Below are 10,369 nucleotides of genomic sequence, written 5' to 3'. Positions count from 1 at the left end.
GATCACCAGATAGCGGTCAAAATTATCCTTAGAGGAATAAGGAAATGTTTCTCGGTTATGGAGGTGATAAAGAGTTTGACATAAAGAGTTACGTCGATGCAAGCTTAACACCTATCTGGATAGCTCTGAGTAGAGATACCGGATACGTATAATGGAGCAATAATTTGGAATAGCTCCAAGTGGAACATGGTAGCAGCATCTACAATATAAAGTTTTGCGAAATACATAGGGATCTGAATATGGCAAGACCCGTTGACTACAACCTCTCTCACAAGCATAACATGATCAAACCCAGAACTATTTGAGTGTTTATCACATAGTGATGTGAACTAGATCATTGAATCTAGTAGACTCTTGGATGTTGGTCACATGGCGATGTGACCTGTGAGTGTTAATCACATGGCGATGTGAACTAGATTATTGACTCTAGTGCAAGTGGGAGACTGTTGGAAATATGCCCTAGAGGCAATAATAAATTAGTTATTATTATATTATATTTCATTGTTCATGATAATCGTTTATTATCCATGCTAGAATTGTATTGATAGGAAACTCAGATACATGTGTGGATACATAGACAACACCATGTCCCTAGTAAGCCTCTAGTTGACTAGCTCGTTGATCAATAGATGGTTACGGTTTCCTGACCATGGACATTGGATGTCGTTGATAACGGGATCACATCATTAGGAGAATGATGTGATGGACAAGACCCAATCCTAAGCCTAGCACAAGATCGTGTAGTTCGTTTGCTAAAGCTTTTCTAATGTCAAGTATCATTTCCTTAGACCATGAGATTGTGCAACTCCCGGATACCGTAGGAGTGCTTTGGGTGTGCCAAACGTCACAACGTAACTGGGTGACTATAAAGGTACACTACAGGTATCTTCGAAAGTGTCTGTTGGGTTGGCATGAATCGAGACTGGGATTTGTCACTCCGTGTAAACGAAGAGGTATCTCTGGGCCCACTCGGTAGACATCATCATAATGTGCACAATGTGATCAAGGAGTTGATCACGGGATGATGTGTTACGGAATGAGTAAAGAGACTTGCCGGTAACGAGATTGAACAAGGTATCGGGATACCGACGATCGAATCTCGGGCAAGTATCGTACCGCTAGACAAAGGGAATTGTATACGGGATTGATTGAATCCTTGACATCGTGGTTCATCCGATGAGATCATCGTGGAGCATGTGAGAGCCAACATGGGTATCCAGATCCCGCTGTTGGTTATTGACCGGAGAGTTGTCTCGGCCATGTCTGCATGACTCCCGAGCCCGTAGGGTCTACACACTTAAGGTTCGATGACGCTAGGGTTATAGGGAATAGATGTACGTGGTTACCGAATGTTGTTCGGAGTCCCGGATGAGATCCCAGATGTCACGAGGGGTTCCGGAATGGTCCGGAGGTAAAGATTTATATATGGGAAGTCATCATACGGTCACCGGAATAATTCAGGGGTTACCGGGACCACCGGAGGGGTTCCGGGGGTCCACCGGGAGGGTTCACTTGCCCCGAAGGGCCCTATGGGCTGTATGTGGAGAGGGACCAGCCCCTTAGTGGGCTGGGCGCCCCCCCCTAGGGCCCATGCGCCTAGGGTTTGGGGGAACCCTAAAGGGGGGCGCCCCCTTGCCTTGGGGGGCAAGGCAACCCCCCTTGGCCGCCGCCCCCTCCTCAAATTGGATCTGAGGGGGCCGGCCCCCCTCTCCCTTGCCCCTATATATATGTGGGGATTGGGAGGGCAGCCGCACCCAAGTTCCGGCGCAACCCTCCCCCTCTCCCAAGTCCTCCTCTTCTCCTACGGTGCTTGGCGAATCCCTACAGGATTACCACGCTCCTCCTTCACCACCATGCCGTCGTGCTGCTGTTGGTAGGAGTCTTCCCCAACCTCTCCTTCTCCCCTTGCTAGATCAAGGCGTAGGAGACGTCACCGGGCTGTACGTGTGTTGAACGCGGAGGTGCCGTCCGTTCGGCACTAGGATCATCGGTGATTTGGATCACGACGAGTACGACTCCATTAACCCCGTTCACTTGAACGCTTCCGCTTAGTGATCTACAAGGGTATGTAGATGCACTCCCCTTCCCCTCGTTGCTAGATTACTCCATAGATTGATCTTGGTGATGCGTAGAAAATTTTAAATTTCTGCTACGATCCCCAACAAAAAGCTCTATCCAACAGACAAAGGCTGCATCAATAGACAAACGAAAACAACACACCTATAAAAATATGCACGAGAAACGAAAATAAGAAGAAAAAATGATGGAGAGGTAAAAGGAACCACACAAATGAGTTGATTTCACTTAGATCTGCACATAACAAAGTCTAGTCATATAAGCATTTGACGGACCCATATAATTTTTGTGCAACATATAGTTCTCTTTTATTTTTTGCGGGGTCACATGTACTATCTCTCAAAGTACTCTCCTTTGGTCCCTCCTTTGGTGTGAGGCTACACCGACTCCGCGTCCCTCTCTCGAGGCGACACGTGGGGCACCCTAAATCCCTACCGTCGGCCTCCTTCGTCCCTTCCCCCTCCCCCCCTCGGTGCGGCTGCCCTCCTCTCTGGCCATGGTGCGGTGCTTTTGACGGGTGCTCTTGGTAGTGAGGTGCTGCGATGGTCCAGTGGAGGTTCATCGTGATGGCGACGGCGGTGGTGTGTGCCGCGTTCGGTGATGGTGTCTGTGGTCGCAGTGGACTGTTGCTTGGTCCCGTCCCGGTCCGACACGATCTGGATCTGCACCTGGCCGATCAGGCCTTGGTTGCTGCAGCCAATAGGCCGGGTGGCATCGCGCCTCCACGAGCGTTGGGCACCATGGTGGTACAGGCGACTTGTGGTGGTTTGGCGTGGTGCGGGACGGTACACGGCAGGACGCGTGGTGGAGCGGGTGTCTGGCAAGGGAAAGCGGCGGTGGGGCGGCACGGACTGGCGTGCTCTGGAGTCGACGGCGCGAGTTGCAGGTCAGGTGGGCCGCAACACTATGCTGGCTCGACTAGGATAGAGTTCCTGGCGAGCAACGAGTGGTCGGTTACTCCTTGTCTGTGCAGCGAGCAGCAGTCCCGGTGGTGACCGCATGAGAGTTATCCGTGGCTTGGTGCTGGGTCGTCGCAAGGTTATCCCTTGGTCTAGGTGACAGTCGTCACGGGCGGTCCTAGCCCTTGCCGGAATGGTTGGTGGATGTTATTCCTTTGTCGGGTTATTGCGGTTGGTTGGGCCAAGTTCCCCTCTGCCATGCAGTTTGCCGACGGCCCTCGGCCGGCGGCTACGATGGCGTGGTGCTGAAGTGGCGGTGGTACAAAGGAACGTGGACGGTGCTAGCCAATAACCGCGAGGTGTGGAGGTGTGCGGAACTCGGATGAAAATCTTGCACGGCTTTTGCCTAGCCGGCGGCGATGGCGCCCATGGGTGTCATACCCCTCCTTGGAGGTGTCGCCGAGGGAAATTCAACATTTTCATCCCTCGCTTGGAGTTGGAGGTTGTCTCCGGGCGAAAGCCTCGACTTGGTGTTGAATCGGCACAATGGCGGTGTCCTCGACGTCGTTCTGCTATCGGGAGCATTCTGTTTGGAGCCACGACTTGGTTCCTCGTTACTCTCCTCCGGTGTTCACCGCGGTCCTATATTGATCCTCGACGGCGTAATGTACGCCCGTCGCCAGTGTGTCCATGACGGTGTATTCCTCGGAGTTGATCAAGTCCTGTCATCCACTCGCCACCTCCTCTCAAGCATTCAGGGTGGATGGTGCATCGACGAGCGAAGTTTTGTGGAAGCTGGTGGTCTTCAGAGGTGTCTGGCGTTGGTCGATACGCAGTGTTGTGCTCAGTTAGAACAAGCTCTTCTGCTCTGTAGTTTTTGTTTGGTCGTTAGTGGTTGTCTTCGGAATTGCTTGGGTGTGGTGTTCGTGCTATGTTCGTTGTTCACAACGAGGGATAGTGTTCTTTGTATTTACTAGTAAATGTGTACGTGCAATGCACGTTGATATTAGGTAATATATTAATTAAACTTAAATATTAGGTAGGATATTATTTGAGTATTAACTATGTGATTAGCATTGATATTAATATTTGGTATGATTTTAACTGCACACTAAACGTGTTGAGCGCTCATCATTGAAGCAGTTTGAGTTGCTGGATTGACCTGATTTAATGGTCGGGATTTGTTGGATCTACTTCTTTGGATTTTTTTATATTGGTATAGATAATTTTGCGTTCTATGAAGCTATGATACGTGTAGACGTACTCTGAAAAAAAAGTACTGTTTGATTTGCCCATGCAATCTTGTCCCCTTTTGCATGTTGCGTGTCAACCGTTGGTGTTTGTAATTCCACGATGCACCTGAACGAAGAGCTTGAGTGACTGTGCACCAAAGGCCCTGTTTGGATACTCTAACTCAGTTAAAGGTTAGCATTAGATTTTAACCCTGAATTAATTCTAACCAAAGAGGTGTTTGGATGGAAGGGTTAGATGAAGCGCGGATACGGCGAGGCGTCTTCACAGGCGGTGCGAGAGGGAGGAAGGGAGAGGAGGAGAAGCTTCGAGAAAGTAGAGGGGGATCTGCTGCGAGGAGAGCAAGAGAAAAAAAATGTTTTTTAATGGCCCCAAGAAGAACTAACCCAAATAAACACCTCTTGTATGGGTTAGTTTTTTTAGATGGGTTAGATGCATCTAATCCAAACTAACCCTTCTGTTTGAATCTTTTTGGGTTAGATGAGTTCAAACTAACCCAAACTAACTCTAATCCATTGATCCAGGGCCAAAGTATTTTATATCTCGAGCTTCTTGCTGGGGCCCCCGTCGCCGCTCAAACAGTCAAGCATTCATGTGCTAGCAGCATGCATCGATGCGCTTCAGTTCAGTGCTACCGCTACCCAAATTGACTCCATTATTTTACAGGTACCGGAGTAGTTGGGATTCGCATTTTTGCTCAAATCCTTGGGTGCAAGATTAGTGAGTTTCCTATTAAATATTTGGGAGACCCCTCCATCATAGAAAGCTTAAAAAGTGTGAGCTTCAACCTATTATTGATAAAATTATCAAAAGAGGAGCGGGGTGGAGAGGGAGATTACTGTCTTCTGGCAAAAGACTCACATTAGTGAAGACCTGCCTTTTTACTATTCCTAGTTATCTTATGGGGATTATTAAATTCCCAAAGTGGGCTATAAAGCTAATTAACTCCCAACTAGCTCACTGCTTTTGGGATGACTATGAGGGTCATCATAAATATCACTTGGCTGCCTGGGGCAATGTGACCCTACAAAAGCAGCATGGAGGTCTAGGCATCCCTAACATTGCGGACATGAATTTATGCCTCTTAGCTTCCTGGATTAAGAGATATTTCCAGGATGAGGGCAAGATTTGGAAGCAAGTAATTGATGCCAAATATAGAACTCGCATCCCTAACATTTTTACCTGTTCTAGTAATGGTGCTTCCGCCTTCTGGAAAGGGATCCTGTGGGCTGCTAAAGCCACTAAAATGGGATATTCTTGGATAGTGGGTAATGGCAATAGCATTAGATTCTGGGAAGATCAATGGATTGGGCATACCACCCTTGCTACCCAGTATTGGGAGTTATACAGTATTGCCAATGATCATGATGCTTCCATTAGTGAAGTATGGGATGGCACTAACCTGAAAATTACTTTTAGGAGGTGTTTTGACCAAAAAAAATGCTAGCCATTTGGCATGATCTATTTAGTCGCATTCGTGATGTTGTTCTGGAGGATAAGGAGGATACCATCCTATGGAACTATGAAGCTAAAGGAGTTTATACTGTTAAATCTTTATACAACATTATTAATTTTAGGGGGATTCAGCCGGGTAACTTAACAATTATTTGGAAAATAAATGTCCCCCCGAGGATTCAGATTTTTCTTTGGCTTATGGCCAAAAACAAACTGTTAACGAGAGATAATCTGCAAAAAAGACAGCAGGTAGAGGATGTTACCTGTCTTTTCTGTGGTGAATCTGAATCTGTAGATCATTTATTTTTTAACTGTGTCGTTGCGATAGAACTGTGGAGAGTGATCTCTGATATATCCAAGAAGCGAGCTGGAATGTCCGTTGAAGACATAATGGCCTGGTGGTTTAATAACAAAAATCACCCAGCGGACTGCATGTTACATTCTGCTGTCCTATGGTCGTTATGGAAATATCGTAATGACATTTGTTTCAATCATGTACCCTGGCTTGGGATGCAGGTTCTGTGAAGGAAAACTGCTTGTACTCTCGGCAGTTGGATGGTTCGATGCTCTGGCCCTGTCAAAGAAAGGGTGATGTGCTTGGTAAGAAATCTGAAACAGAAAGCGCGAGCCCCTCCACTTCTAATGTGGCCAGACCCTGGTTAGGCCTGAGGCAATGCTCGGAGGTGCTACTTAAACCGTGAAGATCTCGAGATCCAGTGACTATGTTCTTTGCTGGTTGCCGGGGGCTGGTTGTTAGTTCCTTCTGAGACTAGCGTTTATCTCTTTTAGCTCTAGTTGCTTTAGTGGCTTGAGTTTCACAAATTCTGCCCTTTTTGAGGCTCTATTATTTGAATTTGCTGGGGCAGCGTGTGTGCTGTTTATCCCCTCGCGTGCTTGTAACGAATATATTGGTGGTTCTGGGTTTCATTTGGTAATACAAATGGAGCCGGGCCGAAAAGCCCTTTCCCTCTAAAAAAAATAGTTGGGATTCGCGTCTCCTTTGGCATCGACGTCGCAAACCACGAGCTTCAGTTCCGTGCTAATGCTACAAAAGCTGACGCCACCATTCCAATTTCAGGAGCACTCCAAAGCAGCATCAAGAAAATGGCCTCGACAGAGCGAGAGCACGGCGAGAAGCTGCGGATCCTGATCGTGCCCTTCTTCGCCACCAGCCACATCGGCCCCCACACCGACCTCGCCGTCCGCCTGGCCGCGGCCAGGCCGGGCACCGTTGAGCCTAGGGTGGCGGTCACCCCGGCCAACGTCCCGGTCGTTCGGTCGGCTCTCGACCGGCACGGCCACTCCATGGCGAGTCGAGCCGTCCGGATAGCCACCTACCCTTTCCCGGAGGTGGGCGGCCTCAAGCCGGGCGTCGAGAACCTCTCCACCGCCGGGGCCGACGCGTGGCGCATCGAGGCCGCGGCCATCGACGAGGCGCTGACGCGGCCCGCGCAGGAGGCGCTCGTCAGGGAGCTCTCCCCTGACGCCGTCTTCACCGACGTCCACTTCTTCTGGAACTCCATCATCGCCGGCGAGCTCGGCCTGCCGTGCATTACGTTCAGTGTCATCGGACCCTTCTCGAACCTTGTGATGCACCACCTCGGCGGTACAGTTACAGTCGACGGCGACTCTGGTTGCCAGGAGGTGGCTGTGCCAAGTTTTCCAGGCCCAGAAATACGGATCCCGAGGGCCGAACTGCCGGAGTTCTTGAGGTACCAGGAGAAAGACGACGGATTCAGCAGCCCGATCATGGCGGGGCAAGCCAGGTGCTTCGGCGTAGTCGTCAACACGTTCATGGACCTGGAGAGCGAGTACTGCGAGCTGTACGCGCGCCTCGGCCACGTCAAGCGCGCCTACTTCGTCGGGCCAGTGTCGCTGCCGTTGCCACCGGCCGGGGCAAGCGCCGGCGAGTCACCATGCATCCGTTGGCTAGGCTCGATGCCAAGATGCTCGGTGGTGTACGTATGCTTCGGCACCTACGCCTCCATCTCTGGAGATCAGCTCCGGGAGCTGGCTCTTGGACTGGAAGCCTCCGGCAAGCCGTTCCTGTGGGTGCTGAGGGCCGAGGGGTGGGCACCGCCGGCAGGGTGGGAGGAGCGTGTCGGGAAGAGGGGGGTGCTCGTCAGAGGATGGGCCCCGCAGACTGCAATCCTGGCTCATCCGGCCGTGGGGGCGTTCCTGACGCACTGCGGCTCGAGCTCGCTGCTTGAGGCGGCGGCGGCCGGCGTGCCGATGCTGACGTGGCCGCTGGTGTTCGACCAGTTCATCGAGGAGAGGCTGGTCACGGACGTTCTGAAGATCGGCGAGAAGGTGTGGAGCGGGGCGCGGAGCACGAAGGAGGAAGAGAAGGAGACCGTGCCGGCGGCGGCGGTGGCGCAGGCTGTGGCGAGATTCTTGGAGCCCGGTGGGACGGGGGAGGCGGCGAGGGGCCGAGCGCTGGAGCTCGCCGTGAAGGCTCGCGCGGCCGTGTTGGACGGCGGGTCGTCGTCCTGTGATCTGCGCAGGCTTATCGACGATCTGATGGGGACAAGGGAGGCCGTCGCCGGCGGCGACACTAGTACGTCGCGCTCTGCTGAGATCTAGCGTCATCGTGGCATTTCCCTGTGACCCCGTGCTTCAATCCGTTTCTAAATCCTGTAACACCGACCGCTTAATCTGTTCTGTATTTCCATTTCCCTGCTACTAGTGTCTGTCACCTGCTCTTAGGCCAACTCCAGCGCACGAACCTTAAATGGACGCCGGTTTTACATGAATTTTGTCAGTTTGAGTAGGGCAATGAGGTCGTGTCCGGAAAGTCTTTAGAATGCGGTGGCCGTGCGCCCAACGCGCGGACGCATCCCGGCCGCATCTTGTTCGCCTACACTTTTTTTTGCAAGTCCATAATTTTTTTCATCATTGATTTTTGGTACATGAGAATAGATCATCAAATTTTGACTAGAAAAGCAAGACAAAAAAACAAGAACCACATGATGAGGCTCGATGTTGCGTGCTTCTTTCTTCTTCGAGTCTAAGAACATCTCCAACAGGCATCCAAAAAGAGCTCCGTGCATTATAAATTAATTTTTTTGGGCGCCCAACAGCTCCAACAGATACTGTAGCGCTAAAAAGTTTTAGGCACGCGCTGAAAAACGCTATCGCACACAACATATTTTGGGCTCCGAATTACGCGCGCTTCATAATTTGCACTGTCTGCTTTTTGGGCGCGCGTCTTTGGGCGTCTGCTAAATCAATGTTGGTCCCGGCGCACTAAAAGTGCTAAAGTGACGTGCCATAATTTTTATTGGGTGCGAGATTTTTGTGCAGCCATTGGAGATGCTCTAAAGAAGTAGACGTTGGTTCCTCGCATCTAGTCTCATGTCTAGCCTCTATTCTAGCAACAAGTGCAATAGTCTCATCTCTGGCCTCTATGCTAGCTAAAAGTGCACGAACATCTACTAAATTGCGCTCTATCAATATATCAATGTAATCTTCTTCCTAAAACCAAAACTTGCATCCATTCTACACAATAAATTTTTAAGTTAGCACGACTAGTCAAATTCGATAGCACAATTGAGCTAAAAAGTAGCACATACCCCATCGTTTATGCACTTGATGAACACCCATCCGGGATGTTCCGGCGTTGTAGGCACGCGGCGCACGATCTTCTTTGTGCAGCTGTCACACTTAATGAGTGGCAATAGTGCGCCGACGAGCTTTTGGGTTAGCACCAAGCCCGGCCGACCACCATTCATGTATCTACCGGCGGACCACCAACGGTGTAAATCCGAGCGGCTAGAGGAGGAGCCACTACCTGCATGCGGCCTTGCGGCCTTGCCGGGGCCTTCCGGCCCTGTGTCCGGCCAATCCATGGCGCGGCGCGGCCTCCCACAGCCGGGCGAGCTCAAGACCGACTGGATCCGCTCCAAATCCGGCCGCGGGGTGCGCAAATCAGGTGGCCGGGGTTGGGTAGCTCGGGGGCGTCGAGGGGAAGGGGATGGGTCAGCGCGCGTCCGAGCTGCACAGCTTCAATAACAGCGGCAGCGGCGAGGGGCGGAAGTGGAGGGGGTGCGGTCTGAGGGAGGGAGGGGAACGGATAGAAAAAGTTGTTCCTGTGCCACCGACGAGCGGGTCAGGGGAGGACATGCGCACATGGCCCGCCCGTCCGTGCGCTGTCTGTTTCACCCTAAAAACGGCCCAAACTTGAACCGGGGAGGGGTCGAAAGCGGACAGAAAACGGACAAAAGTCCGTTTGCGCCCGCGCGCTAGGTCGTTTGATTTGTCCATTTTACCTCAAACGGATGCACCCGAACAAGATGGGGTCACGCGCTGGAGTTGGCCTTAATGCATTTCATGTCGTCTGCGTCTGCATTTACATTTTTCTCAGCTCATTATCTCGTTTTATGCATGGGGCTCTGTCTGCACCTATGCAGACTTGGTCTTGGAAGTTGGAACATGGCCATCTCCACTACGATTCGAAATGCAAAAGCAGAATTTGTATATCTGTATGAAACAAAGCTGCAGGCTATTATACAGGTCAGAAGCTCATCAGAATCCTAATAATCCCGTTAGCAGACGAACTACACGATCTTGTACTATGCTTAGGATTGGGTCTTGTCCATCACATCATTCTTCTAATGATGTGATCCCGTTATCAATGACATCCAATGTCCATGGTTAGGAAACCGTAATCATGTATTGATCAACGAGCT

General features: G+C 50.9%; 1 protein-coding gene across 1 annotated transcript; it reads left to right on the top strand.

Moving 5' to 3' along the window:
- The first annotated feature begins 6,247 nt into the window (after positions 1-6,247).
- LOC125536951 (UDP-glycosyltransferase 73C4-like) lies at positions 6,248-8,363 on the top strand. The gene has a single exon (XM_048700248.1). The coding sequence runs from the start codon at positions 6,786-6,788 to the stop codon at positions 8,262-8,264; it is 1,479 nt and encodes a 492-aa protein (XP_048556205.1). The 5' UTR covers positions 6,248-6,785; the 3' UTR covers positions 8,265-8,363.
- The last annotated feature ends 2,006 nt before the right edge of the window (positions 8,364-10,369 follow it).

Source organism: Triticum urartu, chromosome 1 (assembly GCF_003073215.2).
Source record: "Triticum urartu cultivar G1812 chromosome 1, Tu2.1, whole genome shotgun sequence".
In the NCBI taxonomy this organism is placed as follows: domain Eukaryota; kingdom Viridiplantae; phylum Streptophyta; class Magnoliopsida; order Poales; family Poaceae; genus Triticum; species Triticum urartu.
This window is presented reverse-complemented; position numbering and strand designations above follow the sequence as displayed.